At 50.6% G+C, this 23,630-nt stretch overlaps 2 protein-coding genes across 2 annotated transcripts in view; one reads left to right on the forward strand and one right to left on the reverse strand.

Annotated features, from left to right (window-relative positions):
* The window catches only part of tmem43 (transmembrane protein 43), a 15,730-nt gene extending 2,823 nt beyond the window's left edge, over positions 1-12,907 (reverse strand). Inside the window, 12 exon segments of the mRNA XM_078414274.1 lie at positions 580-697; positions 1,667-1,768; positions 2,877-2,951; positions 3,774-3,895; positions 4,995-5,065; positions 6,479-6,548; positions 7,018-7,067; positions 8,273-8,367; positions 10,031-10,165; positions 11,405-11,554; positions 12,816-12,866; positions 12,869-12,907. Coding sequence (XP_078270400.1) covers positions 580-697; positions 1,667-1,768; positions 2,877-2,951; positions 3,774-3,895; positions 4,995-5,065; positions 6,479-6,548; positions 7,018-7,067; positions 8,273-8,367; positions 10,031-10,165; positions 11,405-11,554; positions 12,816-12,866; positions 12,869-12,907 — 1,078 coding nt within the window.
* Positions 12,908-14,884: 1,977 nt separating this feature from the next.
* Positions 14,885-21,309, forward strand: LOC144601632 (mitochondrial intermembrane space import and assembly protein 40-A-like). Its single transcript, XM_078413857.1, has 3 exons — positions 14,885-14,952; positions 17,602-17,700; positions 20,146-21,309. Exons 1-3 carry the CDS (start codon positions 14,931-14,933, stop codon positions 20,445-20,447), a joined length of 423 nt encoding a protein of 140 aa, XP_078269983.1. The 5' UTR covers positions 14,885-14,930; the 3' UTR covers positions 20,448-21,309.
* The last annotated feature ends 2,321 nt before the right edge of the window (positions 21,310-23,630 follow it).

Consider the following 23,630-nt stretch of genomic DNA (forward strand, 5'->3'; position numbering starts at 1 on the left):
TCATAGTACCTGCCTCAACTACCTGCTCCGGCAGCTCGTTCCATATATGCACCACCCTTTGGTCCTCTACTTCTCGATTCCCCTACTCCGGGCAAAAGACTCCGTGCGTTTACCCGATCTATTCCTCTCATGATTTTATACACAAGTAGGGATGTGTGAGGCAAGTTTTTTTTTTTACAGAGAGGGGTGGGGGCCTGGCAGGCAGTATCAGGGATGGGGGTGGAGGCAGGTACGATAGAAGTACATGGGAGTGCAGGGAATAGAAGGGTCATGGATCATGTACAGGCAGATGAGATCAGTTTAACTTGGTATCACGTTCGGCACAAACATTGTGGGTCAGAAAGCATGTTCTTGTGCTGTACTGTTCTATGTTCTAGAGAAATAGGTTCACACTGCACGGAAACAGGCCCAACTCCTCCGTGCTGACCAAGATGCCCCATCTACACGAGTCCCACCTGCCAGCCTTTGGGCTATGTTGTGTGGCAGAGTCCCCTGGTAGAGTCAGCGGCCCACACGAGGCGGCGGGGAGACAGCGCGGTGAGGCTGCGACGCCAGAGAGAGAGAGAGAGAGAGACTCACCCAGAGTGTGCAGGATGCGAACCATCAGCTTGAGGCCGACGAACATGAGGAGCCAGCCGGCGAAGCGCAGCGCCCAGGTCAGAGTGGAGTTGGCCACGTGCTCCCTCTCAAACACCTCCTGCAACACAGAGAGAGAGAGAGAGAGAGAGAGAGAGAGAGAGAGTCACGCAGCCCAGCCCAGAGAGCCTCTGTAAATGGTCCCCAGTGTGCAGGATAGTGCTAGTGAATGGGGTGATGGTTGGTCGATATGGACTCGGTGGGTCGAAGTGCCTGTTTCCACATGATGTACTAAAGTAAGCTGTACTCGACATTGGTCAAACCACATACGCAGCTCAGAGTTCTGATTATGCTGCTTCAGGAACCATGTCATTAAACTGGAAAAGGTGCAAAGAAGATTTGAGGACGGAGGGGTTTAAATTATAAGGAGAGGCTGGGACTTCTTTCCCTGGAACACAGGAGGCCGGGGGTGATCTGATGTATGTGTATAAAATCACGAGGGGAATAGATAGGGTGAATGCACAGTCTTACCAAGATTTGGGGAATCAAGAACCAGAGGACATAGGTTTAAGGTGAGAGGGGGAAAGATGTAATAGGAACCTGATAGGCAACTTTTTCCACACAGAGGGTGGTGGGTGGATGGAACGAGCTGCCAGAGGAGGTAGTTGAGGCAGGGACTATAACAGCATTTAAAAGACACTTGGACAAGTAAATGGATAGGAAATGTTTGGAAGGATATGTGCCAAACGCAGGCAGGTGGGATGAGTGCAGATGGGGCATCTTGGATGTCATGGATGAGTTGGGCTGAAGGGTCATGCTGTTTCCGTGCTGTGTGACGCTATGATATGACCTCCCCCGTGGCCTAGCCCTGCCCCAACACACGCGCACATGGACAGACGAGGGGATGGTGATGAGGGGTAGATGGAGACAGTGACGGGGAGGGGGGGGAATGTTGATGAGCAGAGGGAGGGGAGAGTTGGCGATGGTTTGGGGGTGGGATGGAGAGCTGGAGTGGGGGGAGTTGGCGAGGGGAGGGGTTTCTGCGGCCAGTGGCACACCCAACGGGGCCGGTAACCGTGCCGTCACTGACCGTGGCTGAGAGCTGCTCCTCGTACAGGATTTCCAGATGATTCCCCGCCCGCGTGGGGTAGGCGGCCAGAGCGTTGGTCTGTTGGCGAGCCACCACCGTCACCTGTGGACAGGCACACACACTGACACTCAGGCCACAGTACAGGGAGGGAGGGAGGGAGACACACAGGGAGGGGGAGAGAGAGAGAGAGAGAGACACACACACACACAGGGAGAGAGAGTGAGAGGGTGATACACATAGGGAGAGAGACACGGGGGGAGAGAGACAAAGGGAGGGAGGGAGGGACACAGGGAGGGATGGAGGGACACAGGGAGGGACACAGGCAGGGAGGGAGGGACACAGGCAGGGAGGGAGGGACACAGGGAGGGACACAGGCAGGGAGGGATGGAGGGACACAGGCAGGGAGGGAGGGACACAGGGAGGGACACAGGCAGGGAGGGATGGAGGGACACAGGCAGGGAGGGAGGGACACAGGGAGGGACACAGGCAGGGAGGGACACAGGCAGGGAGGGAGGGACACAGGCAGGGAGGGAGGGACACAGGGAGGGACACAGGCAGGGAGGGAGGGACACAGGCAGGGAGGGAGGGACACAGGGAGGGACACAGGCAGGGAGGGATGGAGGGACACAGGCAGGGAGGGAGGGACACAGGCAGGGAGGGACACAGGCAGGGAGGGAGGGACACAGGCAGGGAGGGAGGGACACAGGCAGGGAGGGAGGGACACAGGCAGGGAGGGAGGGACACAGGCAGGGAGGGAGGGACACAGGCAGGGAGGGAGGGACACAGGCAGGGAGGGAGGGACACAGGCAGGGAGGGAGGGACACAGGCAGGGAGGGAGGGAGGGACACAGGCAGGGAGGGAGGGACACAGGCAGGGAGGGAGGGAGGGACACAGGCAGGGAGGGAGGGACACAGGCAGGGAGGGAGGGAGGGAGGGAGGGACACAGGCAGGGAGGGAGGGAGGGACACAGGCAGGGAGGGAGGGACACAGGCAGGGAGGGAGGGACACAGGCAGGGAGGGAGGGACACAGGCAGGGAGGGAGGGACACAGGCAGGGAGGGAGGGACACAGGCAGGGAGGGAGGGACACAGGCAGGGAGGGAGGGACACAGGCAGGGAGGGAGGGACACAGGCAGGGAGGGAGCGACACAGGGAGGAAGGGAGGGACACAGGGAGGGAGGGAGGGAGGGAGGGGGTCATAGACAGGCCTACCGTGTAGGGCGGCCCCAGAAAGGACCACTGGCCGCTCAGCCCCGCGTAATGGAAGGACACACGGACATCCCCAACCTGGGGAAAGGAGAGCAGCAGTTTGCACTGATCTTCCCACCACCTCTCTCCTCGTGACCAAGCTCCCATCTCCCATCCCCACCCCCTCCCACCTCCCACTCACTCCCCTGCCCCGCCCCCTCTCACTCCCCGAGCAGAGGTTTCCCTCCACAGCGCGTTAGGCAGCTTCCCCGCCCCCACAAACCTCATCCAAGCTGTCCAAGTTGTTTGGGAGCAGCCAGAGACCATGCAGCCCCTCAAATCCATGCTGGCCATCATTGAAATCACAGCTGACTTTCACCAAAAACTGCTTCCACAAGTGGCAGGCAGGGTCATGGGCAGTCAGAGGTGGATATCAGGACTATCTTTTCAAAATCATCTAATTGATTGAAAGGCACAGCATGGAAACAGGCGCTACGGCCCACCGAGTCCACGCCGACCACCAGTCACCCGTTCACACTAGTTCTATGTTATCCCACTTTCTCATCCACTCCCATCACACAAGGGGCAATTTACAACAGGCCAATTTGGGCTCTCTCCCTGTGGTGCCTCTCTCTCTCTCTCTCTCTCCCCCTGGGGCCTCTACACACCTGCACGTCTTTGGGATGTGGGAGGAAACTGGAGCACCCTTGAGGAAACCCACGCAGTCACAGGGAGAACATGTAAACTCACACACAGACAGTCCCCGGGGTCAGGATCGAACCCAGGTCACTGGCGCCGTGAGGCAGCGGCTCTACCAGCTGTGTCACTGTGCGGCCCTAACACAAGGGCAAACAGGCAGTGAGATCCCGGCAACAAGGCACTGACCCCATTCACGGTGCGTGCCAGTGATTGACTGCTTACCTCTGGACTCCTGGGGTTTCTGCTGTGGTAGAAGTAATCATCTAGCACAGTGATATCAGCATGGGGTGCCTCGAACTTGGACAGTGGAATCTTCTTAAAGCTCTGGATTTTCTCAATTAGTCCTTAAAGTTAACAAGGAGAGAGTTTAACCATCTATTTAACACACCAGAACGATGAAATTCTTACTTGCTGCAGCTTTACAGGCACATTAAATGCAACAATTCGACAAATTTATATATATATATCTTAAATTGTCAGTTACCCAGACTACGATAGTTCAAAAATTAAAGTACATAGAGCCACAATAGTGCTTAGTTTATTATTGTCACGTGTGCAGTGAAAAGATTTTGTTGCGTGCTATCCAGTCAAAGAAAAGACTATACATGAATGTATGACACAGGAGATCGATGGTCAGCATGGACTCGGTGGGCTGAAGGGCCTATTTCCATGTTATATCTTTTAATCAATTCAATGAATGTTTTTGAATACATGAATACAATCATACCTTCCACAGTGTACAGATAAAGAATTAAGGCTACAATATTCAGTGCAAGACAATGTCCGATCAAAGAGAGTTCAAAGATCTCCAATGAGGTAGCTGGGAGATCAGCACTGCTCTCGAGTTAGCGAGAGGACGGTTCAGGAGTGCAAAGTCCATAGTGGTTCATTGCCAAGATAGAGTTGTGATTAGTGTGAAGTTCAGGTTTATCATTGTCACGTGTGCCAAGGTACAGTGAAAAGCTTTTTTATGCATGTTATCCAAACAGATCAGATAATGCTGTACATAAAGACAACCAAGCCAAGCTCAGGTACAATGGGTGGGTGGCTGCTGGTTGCAGGGACACAGCCGTTATAGAGTCACACTACATGGAAACAGGCCCTTCGGCCCAACTTACCATGCCAACCAACATGCCCCACCTGTTCTTGAACCTGGAGGTCACGGTTTTCAGGCTCCTGTACCTTCTTCCCGATGGTAGCAGCGAGATGGGAGCGTGGCCAGGGTGGTGTGGGACTGTGATGATGCTGGCTGGGAGATCAGCACCTGTGATGGGCCGGGCAGGCTCAAGGGGCCGACTCCTGCTTTCCTACAGTTCCTGTGCCACCATTCCTGAACCTTGCCGTCCCCCCCCGTCCCCCCCCGGTCTGTGACTTGATCTCGCTCCATTTCTTAGACTTCTCTTCCCCCCTGAATTTAGTCACCAGAATCAGAAGAGTGCTCACCTTTGGAGAGGAAGAAGTTGCCCAGGTTAACGACAGGAGCCACCACAGTGAACGATTCGACGGCCATGGAACTGGGGGGCAGGAACGACAAAAGGGTTTTGTGGGCGACAGCTGATGACGAGACAGCCAACAACACCCTGAACTTATCAACTTGCACTTCAGGGCAGCGCAGTGGCGCCACAGACCCTGGTTCGATCCTGGCTATGGGTGCTGTCTGTGTGGAGTTTGCACATTCTCCCTGTGACCACATGGGTTTTCTCTGGGTGCTCCGGTTTCCTCCCACATCCCAAACACAAGCAGGTTTATAGTAAATTGCCCCCAGTGTGTGTAGGATAGTGCTAGTGCACTGCGTGATAGTCGGTCAGCACAGACTCTGTGGGCCGAAAGGCCTGTTTCCATGCAGTTTCCTGTCTAAAACTGTGCCCTCCAGCTTTAGAATCCTCTACCCCGTGCAGTAATTACATTTTGTTGTCACTATTTTTTGTTCCTATACCTTGTACCCATTACATTCATTTAACACCCCACAGCCTAGTCTTGAACACCACAAGTTCTCCTCCAGCTTTCTGAATGCCCAGGGAACCATCATTGGTCAGGGAGAGATGTCACTTCAGGGGATTCACAGCACCCGAGGACTGGGAACTTGCAAGGTGCCCAGTGTTGGGTTTATTTCATATTTCATATTTCAGATACAGCGCGGAAACAGGCCTTTTCGGCCCACCAAGTCCGCGCAGCCCAGCGATCCCCGCACACTAACACTATCCTACACACACTAGGGACAATTTTTACATTTACCCAGTCAATTAACCTACATACCTGTACGTCGTTGTCCAACTCTCTGCTATTTTGGTCAACTGGTCCCATCACAGCTTCTCTTTGTCATGGATTCACAGTCATAATGGGGAAATAGGCCCTTTGGCCCAACTTGTCCACACTGACCAACATGCTCCATCTACACTAGTCCCACCTGCCTGCGTTTGGCCCATATCCCTCTAAATCTATCTTATCCGTGTACCTGTCTAAATGTTTCTTAAAGGCTCCAATAGTACCTGCCTCATCTACCTCCTCCGGTAGCTCATTCCATATACCCACCACCCTTTGTTACCCCTCAGGTTCCAATTAAATATTTCCCCACCCTCACCTTAAACCAATATCCTCTAGTTCTTGATTCCCCGACTCTGAGACTTTTCCTGATCTATCTCTATAAGATCACCCCTCATCCTCCTGTGCTCCAGGGAATAGAGTTCTAGCCTGCTCAACCTCTCCCTATTGCTCAGGCCCTCAGGTTCTGGCAACATCCTGGTAAATCTTCTCTGCACTCTTTCAAGCAACAACAGCATCTGAAACATCTTTCCTATAATGTGGTGCCCAAAACTGAACACAATACTCCAAATGTGGCCTCACCAATGTCTTGTACAACTACAACATGACCTCCCCATTGCTACACTCAAAACTAATTACTGAAACTAAATGTACCACATCCTTACCTTGGATTCTTGTGTCCAATTTCCCGATCAAAGTTCCTGCTGTTGACAACCTTGGACTGCCACTCGGTATCTGAAGAACAAGAGAAGAAGGCAAGAGATAGTGGAGAGACACAAGGAACTACAAATGCTGGAATCTTGAGCAGAACACAAAGTGCTGGAGGAACTCAATAGGTCAAGCAGCATCCGTGGAGAGCGTGGACAAAGGCTGGAAATGAAAAGAAGACAAAAGGGTGTCAGATAAGGAAAGAGGGGGAGTGAAATGTAAAGCAGGAGGAAGCGATATGGGTGGAAGGGTGGGGGTAAAAGGAAACATGGGATTCTGGATACACTGGCATTTAGAAGGATGAGAGGGGATCTTATCAAAACGTATAAGATTATTAAGGGGTTGGACACGTTAGAGGCAGGAAACATGTTCCCAATGTTGGGGGAGTCCAGAACAAGGGGCCACAGTTTAAGAATAAGGGTTAGGCCATCGGTCAGTCAGCTCTCGCCCTTCAGCCACTGCACGCGTCCCATAAGCCAGAGAAAATGGCACTTACTGTACGAATAGCGGGTCTCTGTCTTCTTTTCACCATTCTCTTCGTAATCCCTGGATAAAATTGGAGTGATTAAGACTCCACTCTCACCTGGGATCTCGAAGTTATAAAACCAAAACATCTTCAGCTAAGGATGCATTCCCGATCTCCCAATCTACCTTATGCGACCCCTGCACTTTTTTTAAATCTGCACTTTCCCTGCAGCTCTAACTTTAACCTGCACCGTTTCCTTGCTCCGCTCATGTATGGGGTAAACACAGAGTGCTGGAGGAACTTAGCGGGTCAGGCAGCATCTGTGGAGGGAATGGACAGACGACGTTTCGGGTTGGAGCCTTTCTTCAGGCTGATGGAGTAGGGGGAGGAAAGCTGGTAAAGAGAGGTGGGGGCGGGCAAAGCCTGGCGAGTGATAGGTGGATACAGGTGAGGGGGTGATTGGCAGATGGGTGGAGTAAGTGACAAAGGCTGAAGGTGAGAAGGAGAAAAAGGGTGTCAGATCAGGAGTGAAATGTAAAGCAGGAGGGAGGGATATGGGCATGTTCCTACGCTGTATTGTTCTATGTTCTTACATATGATTATATTCATGTATGGGTACTTTATCTGGATAGCACGCAGAACAGTTGTTCACTGTACCTCAGTGCGTGTGGCAATAATAACAACAACTGAGGGAGTTAAGAACATCAAACAAGTGCAGATGAGATTAGTTTATAATGGCATCATATTCAGCACAGGCATTATGGGCCAATGGGCCTGTTCCTGTGCTGATCTTTGTTCTACATTCTAGTATGGCACTTGAAGTCCACGTAAATACTGTCTTGTCCACGTCAATCCTCTTGGTAGGAAAAAAAACTGCAGATGCTGGTTTAAATTGAAGGTAGACACAAAATGCTGGAGTAACTCAGCATCTCGGGAGAAGGAACAGGTGATGTTTCGGGTTGAGACGACCCAAAACGTCGCCCATTCCTTCCCTCCCGAGATGCTGCCTGACCCGCTGAGTTACTCCGGCATTCAATCCTCTCGGTAATCTCTTCAAAGACAGATTAGTGAGACACGATTTCCCACACACAGTCATCACATCTGATTGGGTGCGCTGGGACTGCCTGGAGTATGAAGGATGCGTCTAGTACTCACACTGATCGGCCACCCCTGCCCTCCCACTGCACCCCCGGCCGGTGCAGTGGAAGCCATGCGTCGCAGGCCCTGCTCCCCATCCCACCCACCACACCCCGCCCTAGCCGTCACCGATCGCCCACCTACTAACCTCGAGTCTCCATATTCCACCCACTGGTACATCTCAGCCCGCCGCTGTAGCTTCACCACGTGGAGCGAGATGCCGTAGTTTGGATCGTAAAGGGGCTGCGGAGAAAGAAGCACAACGGCCGTCAGGAAGACATCTTGCTGGAACGTCTTGGATAACAGTCTACAGGCCAAGGTCCACCGAGTGACAACACTCTGCATTTACACAGCGCCTGGAACAGCCAACAGATCAGCGTGATTCTCAGGGGCTTGATATTCCCCAATCCTTCATATCAATGCACGAAGGAGATATTCAGGAAGACAATTTGGGGCGGCACAAATGGCACAACATTAGAGCTGCTGCCTTTACAGCACGAGAGACCAGGTTCGATCCTGACTACCGTGCTGTATGTACGGAGTTTGTAAGTTCTCCCGGTGACTGCCTGGGGTTTCTACGGGTGCTCCGGTTTCCTCCCACACTCAAAAGACGTCCAGGTTTATAGGCTAATTGGTTTCTGCAAATGGTAAATTGTCCTTCGTGTGTAGGATAGTGCTAGTGTATGGGGTAATTGCTGGTCAGCGTGGACTTGACTGGCTGAAGGGCCTGTTTCCACGCCGTCTCTCTAAAGTCTAAAGACAAAAAGGTTGGCTTTAAGGAATGTAACAACATAAAACAGTACAGCACCAGAAATGGCCCTTCGGCCCACCTTGTCCGTGCCAACAATGATGCCTATCTGGACTAACGCTGATCTAATCTAAAAACCCTAGTCTGAAGAATGGTTCTGACCCGAAACGTGTTCTGTCCATTCCCCCCATAGATGTTGCCTATCCCATTGAGCTACAGCATCTGCAGTCCCTCGTGTCTCCGGCCTTTATGGAACATCTCAATGGAGGAAAGCAAGAGAGAGGATTAGGGAAGGAATACCGGAGCCCAGAGCTTAGAAAGCCTACGGCATGACCGCTGACAGGAGCGATTAAAGTCAGGGGTCACCGAGTTGCCTTGGGCAGCTTCACCCCAGTGGTTTGAATTTCAAGTAACCCTTGCTTTCCCTCTCTCTGTCCCTCCTCCTGCCCAGTTCTCCGACCAGTCTGACTGTCACCCTGATTACATTTTATCTCTGTATGCTTCGTTGTCAACTTCTCCTAGCAAACAATGATCTATTCTACATTTTCCTTGATGTCCATCTCCTTTTAAGTCCCGTTTCCACATCTTACCCTCCTTATCTCTGTGTTTTCATCTGCCCTGACTCTCAGTCTGAAGGGTCTCGACCCGAAACGTCACCCATTCCTTCTATCCAGGGATGCTGCCTGTCCCGCTGAGTTACTCCAGCTTTTTGTGTCTATCTGCAGTTCCTTCCTACACACCTAGTGTGTAGGGAATGGATGAGAAAGTGGGATAACATAGAACTTGTGTGAGCAGATGATCGATGGTCGACATGGACTCGGTGGGTCGAAGGGCCTGTTGCCGTGCTGTTTCTCTGAACTACACCAGGAGTCAGTGTGGGCTGTTCGGAGGTCGGTAGACTTGCCTCTGGCACAACTGTGGTCTAGACTGCAGCTGTTGAACTTGGGTGAGAGGTTGATGTGTCGATGAGGTCAGGCATGAAGATGCCCAAGGAATAAGAACAGTGGAGCCTTGATAACCAGGGGGGACATGACACACGTTATACCACAAGCCTATACGCCCGAGGAACATGCATCTTTACCACTCATCTGAATACCTCCCCCATCCTGTGTGGGATTCGAACCATCAGTCGCAGGGGACAACATGGTGGCCACTCACCTGTGTCGTCATGAGAGGTCCCGTCAAGTGCACCAGCTTCCCGTCATTCAGCGGCATCGGGCTGTAGATGTCGCTCAAGGGGACAACGAGGGAGAGGCCCTCGTCCAGGGACTTCTGTGTCCGCACACACCTTCCCTGCGTGGAGAGCAGATACAACTAAGACACCACTGCAATAGAGGAAGCTCATGCACCCAGCACTAAGGCCATGCATTCATATAACTACTTTAGCACAACAAATGGCCCAGCCCTTCCCAAATAGACAACAGATTCATTTGTTGTCAAAATACACCAGGGGGAGATTAAATCTAAATTGTTTGACTTTAAACTTTACTTTAGAAATAACACGGAAACAGGCCCTTCGGCCCACCGAGTCCATGCCAACTAACAATCACCCGTACAAATATACTAGCATTATCCTACACGCTATGGACAATTTACAATTTTACCTAAAGCCAATTAACCTGCACATCTTTGGAGTATATTTGCATGAAGCTCACAAAGTGAACAGTAAACATAAGCCAATAGGACACAGAAGCAGAATTATGCCATTCAGCCCATCGAGCATACTCTGTCATTCGATCATGGTTGATCTATTTCTCCTCCTCAACCCTATTCTTCTGCCTTCTCCCCATAACTTTTGATGCTCTTACAAATCAAGAACCTATCAATCTCTGCTTCAAAAATAGCCAAAGATTTGGCCATCACAACAGTGGCAATGAATTCCACAGATTTCCTTCTCTTACTAAAATAATTCCTCCTCATCTCCATTCTAAAGGAACATCCTTTTATTCTGAGGCTGTACCCTCTGGTCCGAGACTCTCCCACTAGTGAAAACATCCTCTCCATATTCACTCTATCCAGGCCTTTCATTGTTTGGTATTGCAATGAGATCCCCTCGCATCCTTTTAAACTCCAGCGAGTACAGGCCCAGAGCCGACAAATGCTCCTCACACGTTAACCCAATCATCCCCGGGATAATTCTCGTAAACCTCCTCTGGACCCTCTCCATGCCAGCACATCCATCCTCAGATATGGGCCCCTTAACTACGTGCATTAATGATACAGGCAACAATAAATAAAATGAGAAGTGAAAAGATGGCAGGATACACAGACGGTGGAGAGACTGACTGGTTGCATCACGGCCTGGTTCGACAACTCTAACGCCCAGGAACAAAGTAGATTACAAAAGTGGTGAACACTGCCCAGGTCCAGTCCTGGTGCAAATGAGAATGAAATCCCCTCTACTCTCGGCATCGCCTGGGGTGACGACTCCTGGACTTTCTGCTTTGGGTAGAATAAGCACAAGGAACTGTAACCTGCCCCATACAGAGTACCACACATGGATTAGAGATTAGCCCTCAACTAAACTCTTACTTCATTTGTGAAGAGGAGGTAGAAGGAGAGCAGGAAGGCTGCCAATCCCACCAGCATTCCCACCGTGGTGTCGCCAAGACGATCCAGGAAGCCTGGTTTCTTCTGAGATGTGACCCTCACGTGTTCATCCGTGCCCATGTCTTCTGCCAACTGCAAGGTGAGAATGATTCAAATAAATCACATCAGCAATCAAAACCTTCAACACGAGTCATCTAGACAAATGAAAGCACAAACGATTATATCTTTAGAAAGCAAGACACAAAGTGCTGGAGTAACTCAGCGGGTCAGGCAGCATCTCTGGAGAACATGGATGGGTGACATTTTGGGTCAGGACCCTTCTTCAGACTGAAAGTAGAGGAAAGGGGAGGTAAGAAAAGGCCAGAACACAGCAGGGCTTCTGGCCTTTTCTTACCTCCAGTTCCCTGCCCTCTATTTTCAGTCAGAAGAAAGGTCCCAATCTGAAACCTCACCTCTCCTTTTTCTCTAGAGATGCTGCCTGACTCGCTGCATTACTCCAGCAGCACTTTGTGTCTATCTTTGGTATAAACCAGCATCTGCAGTTCCTTTCTACACATCTTTAGAAAGCAATTTCTCCCTGTTGTTGGAAGGCTGGAATCACTGGGAGCCTTTTCATACGACTGAGGGATTGGCCAGGATTCAATGTGTCAGAATAGTCACAGACGATACCCAATTTCATCACCACCTCTCCCAATTCCACCAAGCCTCCCCACACATGGTCATCCCTCCTTCACACAGTCCCCAGTCCCCTCATCCTCCACTCCCCTCATTAACCATCTCATCATCCTCAATCCACCACCACCAGCCCCTTCCTGCCTCACATCCTCCTCTCTTTCCCTCACATCACCCTCTCTAACCCTCACATCACCCTCTCTAACCCTCATCCTCCTCTTTCCCTCACATCATCCTCTCTCACCCTCACATCTCCCTCCCTAACCCTCACATCACCCTCTCTAACCCTCACCCTCTCTCACCCTCACATCACCCTCTCTAACCCTCACCCTCTCTAACCCTCTCTAACCCTCACATCATCCTCTCTCACCCTCACATCACCCTCTCTAACCCTCACATCACCCTCTCTAACCCTCACATCACCCTCTCTAACCCTCACATCATCTGCTTTCCCTCACTCACATCCATCACTCCCTCCCTCAGTCACTCGTCCCTCACTTACTTACTAAGGAAGGTAGGAACTACTCCTTATCCCCAGCCCCCTTGCCCTCCCCACCCCTTTCCACATCCCTCACATCATCCTCTCTTTCCCTCGCATCCTCTTCCCTTCATCACTTCTCCCTCCCTTACTAACTAACTAAGGAAGGAACTACTCCTTATCTCCTTATCCCCTCCCTCCCTCCCTCCCTCCCTCCCAGCCCGGCCCGGCCCGGCCGGCTACCTGTGGCCTGGCTATCGCCACCCAGCCCCGGACCTCCCGCCAGTCGACCCCCCAACTACCGGCCTCCTCAGGCTGGATGCACGACCACGCATGCGCAAGGCCAGCCGCCGCGCACTGCATCCTGGGGGCTGTAGTCCCAGTCACGGTTAGTAACCGGAAGTCCAGTGCCATCGATTGCCAAGAGGGAGGCTCAGAGTTTCTCTCGTCAATATTCTCTAATGCTGATTTTATTACACAGTATAACAAGTTAACCAGGCATGGAGAGTAATTAGAAATTAATTTAAAAATGCAGCTGTTGGAAATCTGAAATAAAAACTCTGAAAATGTAAACTCTCAGAGGGACAGTTATTTCTTTAGTCATATGGAAGTATTTGGGGGATTTTGGTTTATGATTATTATTGCCACATGTTACAGTGAAAACTGCGTGCTATCCAGTTAAATCAGATAATAATATCGTTTGAAGAAGGGTCCCGACCCGAAACATCACCTATCCATGTTCTCCAAGGATGCTGCCTGACTTGCTGAGTTACTCCAGCACTTTGTGTCTTTTCTGGTCTACATTTACCTCTATGTCTTCCAAAAAAACCATTAACATTTAACAAATTGAAAGGTCACAAAGTGCTGTAGTAACTCAGCAGGTCAGACAGCATCTCTGGAAAACATCGCTGCAAAGGGACTTGGGAGTGCTGGTACAGGATTCCCAACAAGATCATTTGCAAGTCTAATCAGTAGTAAGGAAGGCAAGTACAATGCTAGCATTTATTTAAAGAGGACTAGAATATAAAAATAGGGATGAAATGCTGAAGCTTTATAAGGCACTGGTCAGACTGCAGTTGGAGTATTATGAGCAGTTTTGGGATGTGTTGGCGTTGGAGAAGGTCCAGAGGAGGTTTACGAGAATGATCCCAGGAATGATCGGGTTAACCAATGATGAGCATCTGACGGCACTGGGCCTATACTCACTGGAGTTTAGAAGGATGAGGGGGGACCTCATTGAAACTTACTGAATAGTGAAAGGCCTGCATAGAGTGAATGTGGAGAGGATATTTCCACTAGTGGGAGAGTATAGGACCAGAGGCCATAACCTCAGAATAAAAGGATGTACTTTTGGAAAGGTGATGATCTTTTATCTTAAATTATTGTTTTCTTGTTTAGTATAGTTTGGTTTAGTTTACTGTCACATGTACCGAGGTACAGTGAAAAGCTTTTGTTGCATGCTATCCAGTCAGTGGAAAGACTACACATTACAATCGAGCCATCCTCAGTGTAGAAACATGATAAGGGAACAATGTTTAGTGCAAAATAGTCATCTGTGTGTAATCCGAAGGGTGTCAACCTGAAACGTCACCCATTCCTTCTCTCCAGAGATGCTGCCTGTCCCACTGAATTACTCCAGCTTTTTGTGTTTATCTTCGGTTTAAACCAGCAGCTGCAGTTCCTTCCTACACAGTAAAAACAGATTTTTTTCCACGAGTAGTAGTTCTACTCAATGACCAAAGTCTGTAGTCTCTTTTTTGCTCTGGTTTTTCTTCACCCATGTTTAGACCGTAATGTTGTATCCTTATTGTTTTGATGTCTTTATACTTTATTCTTAATTGTTAACAGTATGTTTGTGTTGTCATTTGTGAGCGGAGCACCAAGGCACATTCCTTGTATATGAACATACTTGGCCAATAAACTTATTATTTATCATTATTTGTGTGTTATTGTGTTTGCGGACCTGTTAAGCTGCAGCAAGTAAGAATTTCATAGCTAGTGCATATGCCAATTAAACACTTGACCTCTGTCTGTCAAAGAGGGAGAATTGGCTGGGAGAGAGGGTGACGAGACGGGGGTGCACGGTGACGAGAGGCCGAATGGCCTGCTCACACTTGCTGTAATTCCGACCATGAAGCACGCTCTGCATTCTTTTATTCACGCTGCACATTGGACGATGCAGCAGTGTGTGCAGGGGGGGGGGCAGCGGGCGGGGGCGCGCGCGGAGATCCCCGGGGATCGCGCGCGCCCGTGCCGGAGCCGCTTCCCATTGGTCGGGCCGTCCGTCGCCCGCCATTGGCTGGCCGCGCGCGGAGTGAGAGGTCGTGGCGCGAGTGCGCGCACGGAGCGGGGGGAGACATGTCCCACTGCCGGCAGCAAGGTGAGAGAGAGAGAGGGGGGGGGAGGGAGAGAGAGAGAGGGGGGGGGGGGGGGGGAGGGAGAGCGGGGGGGGGGGGAGGGAGAGCGCAGGGGGAGGGCAGGGGGAGGGCAGGGGGAGGGGAGGGCAGGGGGAGGGGAGGGCAGGGCAGGGGGAGGGCAGGGGGAGGGGAGGGCAGGGCAGGGGAGGGGGAGGGGAGGGCAGGGGGAGGGGAGGGCAGGGGGAGGGCAGGGGGAGGGGAGGGCAGGGGGAGGGGAGGGGGGAGCGCAGGGGGAGGGCAGGGGGAGGGGGGGAGCGCAGGGGGAGGGCAGGGGGAGAAGGGAGCGGAGGGGTAGAGAGAGTGGGGACACGAGACAGAGGGCAAAGGAAGCTTGAGGGAGGGGAGTACACGAGAGGGGGGTACATGAGGGAGAGGGGTGCATGAGGGAGGTACACGAGAGGGAGGTACACGAGAGGGGGGTACACGAGGGAGGGGGTACACGAGGGGGGATACACGAGAGAGGGGGTACATGAGGGAGAGGGGTGCATGAGGGAGGGAAGTACATGAGGGAGGGAAGTACATGAGGGAGGGAAGTACACGAGGGAGAGGGATACGAGGGAGGGGGGTAAATGAGAGGGGTACATGAGTGAGGAGGGCAGACATGGATGGTTGACATGAGGGAGGAAGGGAATTGGGTGGAGGAAGACATGAGGGAGGAGGAAGATAGGAGGGTGGGTGTGGGAGAGGGAGGGAGACATGGGAGACACTGGGGGATGAAGTTATTGGGGGAATGGAGATGTTAGGGAGAGTGACTCATGGGGGGAGGGGAGAGATTGGGTAGGGTGTGCTTATTCTCACTGGAGGTGTATAAATTATGAGAGATATAGAAATGTTAGATAGTCAGGTTTTTTTCCCCGTGTAGGAGAATCAAGAACGAAAGGGAATGCTAGTCCCACCTGCCCGTGTTTGGCCCATATCCCTCTAAACCTTTCCTATCCATACACCTGTCCAACAGTTTTTTAAATGTTGTAATGGTATCTGCCTCCACCACTCCTGCAGGTAGCTCATTCCACACAATAGAATTGATGGGACAAATAACCTCAGTTCTGTGACATATCTAAAGTGCAGCACTGGAAATATCCCTTGTGATTAAATATGACAAAGCAATAGAATTGATGTTATTTGTCCCATCAGGGCAGGAACAGGCTCCAGGAACACACAGTAGATTGGAGGGGACTTTCACTCCAATGAAGGGCCCTGACCTGAAACATCACATGTCCTTGTTCTTTAAAGATGCTGCCTGACCCGCTGAGTTATGAGTTACTCCAGCACTTTGTGTCTATCTCCAGGAAACCACAACCTTGTGGAAATGGGTAAATGTGGATAAATAGATAGTAACACTTTGGGAGGAAGGGGCAGTGTAACGTGAGCAGGTGCAGAGGGAGTGGCAAGTCAAGGTGATTAAATGGTTAAGGTGAATGGAATGCTTAGTCGTTGTGAATGGGTGTTGATAGTGAACACAAGGAATTAATGCTGGCCATACCCGGGAAGCTGAAAGCTGAGTGAAACTGGTGCAGAAGAGGAGTTGACATTTGGGGCTGATCAGCCATGATATTGTCAGGCTTTGTCCTGTGCCCACCTCTCTTGTCCAATTTTCTCCCAGGATTGGCCCAAGGGATGACAAATGGATTTAAACCAGACAAGATAGATATAAAATGCTGGAGTAACTCAGCAGGTCAGGCAGCATCCCTGGAGAAAATGGGTGGGTGATGTTTTCGGTTGGGACACTTCTACATTCTAATTGCAAGGGGAGTAACTGGAAGCGCGAGAGGGCTGGACAAATCATGGCCCGGCAACAGGTGACCTCGGGCGAGAGGGTTTCCTGATGGGCAGATTTGTCCAGGCCCTTCTCACTTCCAGTTTATCCCCCCCCCCCACGCCAGTGTCCGAAGAAGGATCCCGCCCCGAAAGGTCGTCTATCCATGCTTTCCAGAGATGCTGCCTGACCCGTGTGTAGGAAGGAACGGATGGCAGATGCTGGTTTAAACTGAAGATAGACACAAAATGCTGGAGTGACTCAGCAGGACAGGCATCATCTCTGGATAGAAGGAATGGGTGACCTTTTGGGTCGAGACCCTTCTTCAGTTTGAAGAAGGTTTTCGACCCAAAATGTCACCCATTCCTTCTCTCCAGAGATGCTGCCTGTCCCGCTAAGTTACTCCAGCATTTTGTGTGCATGCTGCCTGACCTGAGTTACTCCAGGACTCTGTGTTTGTCTTTGGTATAAAGCAGCATCTGCAGTTGCTTGGTCTTGCATTTTAACTCTTGAGAAGCACACGCGTGTTGCACTGTGGTGTGTCCACTCTTGATTATACACAATCCAGACAGGGGAGACTGCTGGAGGCCCTGCAGCAGCCTGGGGCTTGGCTGGATCGGGCACCGCTCCAGAAGACGACCTTGAAAATGGCACTAGAACCTGGCGCCTCTTACATGTGGTCTCAGTGGGCTATCACTATCCAATTTGTACTAATCAGGGATTGTGCATGGGTATGGCAATACTTTACTGAACTGCATGCAATGAATTTTTTTACTGTACGTCTGTACATGTGACGATAAAGACCTATTGACCATTGACATGTTTTACATCACCTGAATCTTCTTTTGGCTTTCAGGCAAAGACAAGATCATCTTTGTCACCAAAGAGGATCATGAGGCACCGAGCAGTGCTGAGTTGATAGCGGATGACCCCAATGACCCCTACGAGGATCAGGGTGAGTTGTTGGTGTTGTGTGACAGTTCACTTATCGTGGGATCACCGTCCACTGCAATCACGACCGACCAATCCTTTCTATGCCCCAGTGAATTCCCCATCTCCGTCCGTCCCACAGGCAGTGCCCAAGCCCATGCCAATTGGGGCTTCACAGAACACAGAACAGTACAGCACAAGATTAAGAACAAGATATGCAAACTAAACTAAACCAGCCCTACTGAACATGATGCCGTTAAACTAATGTCCTCTGCTTGCACAAAATCAATACCCCTCAATTCCCTGCATATCCACGTGCCTATCCTACTCTCATAAACACCACTATCGTGTCTGCCTCCACCACCAACTCTGGCAGCGCAACCCAGGCCCCCACCACCATCTGTGTTAAAAAAAAACTTACCTCGCACATTTCCTTTAAACTTTGCCACCCTCACCTAAAAGCTATGCCCTCTAGTATTTGATTTTTCCATCCTGGGGCAAAAGGTAGTAACTGCCACCCTATCTATGCCTCTCATAATTTTATATACCCTCATCTCTGGAATTCCTAAGTCTTCTTCGCCACCTTACTTTGAGGATGTGCCTCAAAAACCTCAACATTGACTGCGTTATTTGGTCACCTTGACCAATGTCCTTGCATGCCTCTGTCAAATGTTGGGATGTTTGACCTCATATAAGGGTGTCATAGACTTTCTATTAAGCGTCAGAGGCTGAGGGGTGACCCCATTAAGGTGCACAAGATCATGAGGGGCATGGATAAAGTGAACGCTCAGTCTTTTCCCCCAGGGTAGAGGATTCTAAAACTGGAGGGCAAGACTAAAGGTGAGAGGGGAGAGATATAAGAAGGACCTCGGGAGCAACCTTTGCACTCAGTGGGTAGTCCGTATCTGAAACAAACTGCCCGAGGAAGTTTTACAGATCCAATAACAATTTTTAACAGACATGTGGACAGATACATGGATAGGAAGAGTTTAACGGGCTATGGGCCAAATGCAGGCAAAAGGGACTAGACCAGTGCACCAACTTGATCAGCATGGACCAGGTGGGCCGAAGAGCTTGTTTCTGTGCTGTACATCTCCGTGGCTAAAGGTAGGGGGTTGTTATTGATGCCATTGAAGATTGGAGAGGCGGGGATGAGTTGGGCCGGTGAATAGCAACGGGCTGAGCTGGTTCTGTGTTGTATGAATGGTGCAGTTCAGTTGTAGGTTGTCATCGGTTGTAATCTCGACAGAATAGTGAATGGAGCAGGTCTCTTCTGTTCAACCTCCTCACCTAGTCTATGGGTGATCATTGGAACAGCTCGAGCGTTTGAAGAGCATTTGATGGCACTGGGCCTGTACTTGCTGGTGTTTAGAAGAATAAGGGAGGAGCTCATTCAAATTTACCAAATAATGAAAGGCCTGGATAGAGTGGATATGGAGAGAATGTTTCTACTAGTGGAAGTCTAGGACTAGAGGGCATATCTTCAGAATAAAAGAACGTACCTTCAGCAAGGGGGAATTTCTTTAATCAGAGGGTGGTGACTCTGCGGAATTCATTGCTGTGGAGACCAAATCATTGGGTATTGTTAAAGCAGAGATTGATGGGTTCCTGATTAGTAACGGTGTCAAAGGTTTTGGGGAGAAGGCAGGAAAATGGGGTTGAGAGGGAAAGATAGATCAACCACAATTGAATGGGCTGAATGGCCTCATTCTGCCCCTACAACATGAACGTGTGAGCTAAAGGTGGTTGGTTCTGTGATGCTCACCCGAGGAACTCTTGGTGCAATGTCATGGCACTTTCAGCATTCACGCCACCACCTTTGAGCAAGATAGGCACCAATGGTGGCATTAAAGCCTTGAGAAGACCTGGTCAAAGGGCATCAAGTGGGAAACTTTGCTCCAGCTTCAAACCCTAGGAAAATGTTCCAGTTACAAACCCTAGGAAAATGTTCCAGTTACAAACCCTAGGAAAATGTAATGGAGTCATATAGCATGGAAATCGGCCACTAGGCCCACCACGTCCATGGTGACCAGTGGACATCCATCCCTAATAATCTCATCAGCAAGACCCAGACGAGGTGTAGGATCCTTTCCTTGGGTGCTATCTGTACGGAGTTTGCATGTTCTCCTTGTGACCGCATGGGTTTTCCCCTGGTGCTGCGGTTTCCGAGATTAGTTTAACGGCATCATGTTTGGCACGGACATTGTGGACCGAAGAGGCTGTTTCTGTGCTGTATTGTACCACGTTCTATGTAAACCTCTGCACCCTCTCCACATCTTTCTCTTCTGGGGTGACCAGAACTCAACATAATAAACCAATATCAGTCTTGTCCTCCATTCCCCCCCCCCCCCCCCCCCGAGCCACTATTTTCCCCCAGCTCTCCCCGTGTAATGTCAGGAAGAGGCCATTCACCCCCTTGTGGCTGTGCTACCCCTCAAGCTGCTGACGTGCTTCCTCTTTCTGTTTGCAGGTCTGATCTTGCCGAACGGTGACATCAACTGGAACTGCCCGTGCCTGGGGGGGATGGCGAGTGGCCCGTGCGGGGAGCAGTTCAAGTCTGCCTTCTCCTGCTTCCACCACAGCACGGAGGAGGTGAAGGGCTCGAACTGCCTGGACCAGTTCCGCACCATGCAGGAGTGCATGCAGCGATACCCCGACCTCTACCCTCAGGATGAAGAGGGCGAGGGGCAGGACCGGGCGGATCAGGAGCAGCTGAGAGACCTCTCACCGCAAGATGCACCCCTCGCCCAGACTCAGGGATCCAGCTCATAGGTGGGGAGGGGAGGGGAGGGCTCTTTGGATTTTCTCCTCCTTCCCCTCCCCCCACCCCCCTCCTCCCACCTGTTCCTCAGCCCAGCCACACCTCAGCAGCACAGACTTGGCTTCATTGTAGGGGCCAGGAGGGCTTCCCCTGTGTGGAACAGAACTGCAGATGCTGGTTATAACACAGAAAGTGCTGGAGTAACACTGCGGGTCAGGCAGCATCTCTGGAGAACGTGGTCAGGTGATGTTTTGGATGGTGGCCGTAAAATCAGTCTGAAGAGGGGTCTTAACCCGAAATGTTACCATGTTCTCCATGAGATGCTGCTTGACCTGCTGTTATTCCAGCGCTTTCTGCCTTGTATTTTGTACAAGTGATTAGCTTGTATATAAGGCACAGAAAGACAGTGCTGGAGTAATTAAGTAGGTCAGGCCGCAGCTCTGGAGAACATGGAGACGTTTCGGGTCGAGACCCTTCTTCAGACTGATTTTAGGGCATCGATCCGAAACGTCACCTATCCATATTCCCCAGAGATGCTGCCTAACTCGCCGAGTTACTCAGCACTTTGTGTTGTTTTGGGTTTACCTTGTGCCCGTGCAAAGCCCAAGGCTGAGGTGTGGAGAGGAAGCTGGTTGACTCCCTCATGGTTGGGAGGGGATGGTCTTGCTGTTCTTTACATGCTGAGCACTTGCCTTGCTCCGTGTGTCCTGTGAGGACCGGGTCTACATTGATTTGGGCGAAGGGGTGTTGTCCGTGCAAGGGTGAGGCCACTCTACACCCAACCTGCACTGACGGCTGCTACCCTGTGTGACTGGCCCCTTCCCCACAACAGGGCAAACAAATCACATTCTACTAAATTAAAGATATTTTTACCGTGAGTTGTCTTTGATCTCGTTGCAATTGGCTCCTCTTTGGCCATCGTCCTCTTCCTCCCCATCCCGCCCGCATCCCTCATCCCTAGCCGGAGATTACGTCTTTAATTCCCATCAAGGACACGAGGAACTGCAGGTGCTGGAATCTTGAGCAAAGGGTTTAGTGCCGGAGCAACTTAGCGGGTCAGGCGGCATTTATGGAGGCAATGGACAGAGGTAAAAATCACCGCTGTTCTATAGGCCGCAGAGCCATGCCTGTTCTGAGTTCTACCTATTCAGGTACCCTTTCCCACAATTGACCGGCCTCCAATGTAGGGGTTTAATGCAACTAAGAATCAATTGTGTTTCATTGTGACATGACAATGGAAGAATGAAATTCTTACTTGCTGCAGCATAACAGACCTGTGAAAGTGATAACACACAGATAAATATATCATACACAGATAAATATATCATAAACAGACATTCCATAAATATCTCCAGTACCAATGCAACCAAAGACGCAGTCTGTAGAAGATCGCAGTTGCTGAGGTTAGTGCTGTGCAGTGTTTAAGAGCCTGATCTGTCCTTGAACCTGGAGGTCACGGTTTTCAGGCTCTTGTACCTCCTAAGGGAAACCTGCCCTCTAGAGAATGTTATATACAGAATTATAAGAGGTGTAGATAGGGTAGACAGTCTTCCCAGGGAAATGTGTTTCCCGGGGCGGAAATGTCAAATACTAGAAGTCACAGCTCTAAGGCGAAGGGGCAAAGTTTGAAGGAGAGTTTTATTTTAGTTTAGAGATAGAGCGGGGAAAACAGGTTCACCCATATGCTGGTTCTATCCTATAGCCTGGGGACAATTTACAGAAGCCAATTAACCTACAAACCTGCAAGCCTTTGGGATGTTGGAGGAAACGAGCACCCAGAGAAAACCCACTTGGTCACGGGGAGAACATACAAACCCAGTGGACCGAAGGGCCTCTCTCTCGAACCCAAGCTGTACAAAATGTTGGTCAGACCTCATTTGGAGTACTATGTACAGTTCAGGATGGCCTACCACAGGAGGGCCGTTAGTAATCTGGAAATGGTGCAGAAAAGATTTACAAGGATGTTACCGGATCTGATGGGCATGTTTAAGGTGAAAATGGGTCCGAAAGAGGTGTATAAAGTCGACTGCCCGTTCTCCGGTGAGGTCCTCTGACCAACTCTTCACCTGTCCCCCGCCCCGCCCACACCAGGTGTTCAAAGGTCAGCTGCTTGGGGTTAAAGGTCAGCCAGAACTGGAGGAGCAGCCCCTTTAAACACTCCCCAGGCTGTGCATATGTCGATCAGTACAGCACAGGACATGATGCCCAGTTAGACTAATCTGTCTACATGTGATCCATATTCCTCTAATCCTTGTATTTCCATGAATCTATCTAAAAGCATCTTATGCACTACTATGATATCTGCCCTCTGTGAAGAATATTTGGCTCCTTGCCCAGCACGTTGCCTTTAATTGGAATCCTGCTGTGCACCGATGCTGCCTGCATTTCCGTCATTGGGTGGCAAAATGGCACAGCGGGTAGAGCCAGAGGCCTATCTGGGTACCATCCTGACCTCGAGTGCTGTCTGTGTGGAGTTTGAACGTTCTTCCTGTGACCAAGTGGGTTTCCACCGGGTGCTCCAGTTTCCTCCCACATCCCAAAGACGTGCGGGTTTGTAGGTTAATTGGCCTTCTGTAAATTGTCCCTACTGTGCAGGAAGTGGATGAGAAAGTGGGATAACAAAGAACTGGTGTGAATGGATGGTCGGCATGGGGCCAACGACCTGTTTCCATGCTGTGTCTCTCAACTAAACAGTTTAAATGCACTTCACTGTTTGTGGGGAGGTTTGGGATTTTAAAGACACAAAGTGCTGGAGTAATTCAGCGGGTCAGGCATCATCTCTAGAGAACATGGACAGGTGACCTTTCGAGTCTTTAGACTTTGGAGATACAGCGTGGCTATAGGCCCTTAAGCCCACCAAGTCCGCGCCAACCAGCTTTCACCCCCTACACTAACACTATCCTACACACTGGGGGCAATTTTGGATTTTACCAAAGCTAATTAACGTACAAACCTGCGTGCCTTTGAAAACCAGAGCACCCGGAGAAACCCCATGCAGTCACGGGGAGAATGTATAAACTCCATACCGACAGCAACCTTCGTCGGGATCGAACCTGGGTGTCTGGTGTTGTCCCTACTGTGCAGGAAGTGGATGAGAAAGTGGGATAACAAATGACAATAACCCTAACACGACTGTGTTCCTGCATTCGACACCAACACCATTGTCAAGTTTGCAGACGACAAAACGGTGATGA

Source organism: Rhinoraja longicauda, chromosome 17 (genome assembly GCF_053455715.1).
Source record: "Rhinoraja longicauda isolate Sanriku21f chromosome 17, sRhiLon1.1, whole genome shotgun sequence".
NCBI classification, from domain to species: Eukaryota; Metazoa; Chordata; class Chondrichthyes; order Rajiformes; family Arhynchobatidae; genus Rhinoraja; species Rhinoraja longicauda.

Excerpts from the sequence above, each read along its gene's own strand:
- LOC144601632 (XM_078413857.1), top strand. The coding sequence starts at position 14,931 with ATGTCCCACTGCCGGCAGCAAG. Across the intron at positions 14,953-17,601 it reads GTCCCACTGCCGGCAGCAAG|GCAAAGACAAGATCATCTTT; the intron begins GTGAGAGAGAGA and ends TTTGGCTTTCAG. Across the intron at positions 17,701-20,145 it reads TGACCCCTACGAGGATCAGG|GTCTGATCTTGCCGAACGGT; the intron begins GTGAGTTGTTGG and ends TTCTGTTTGCAG.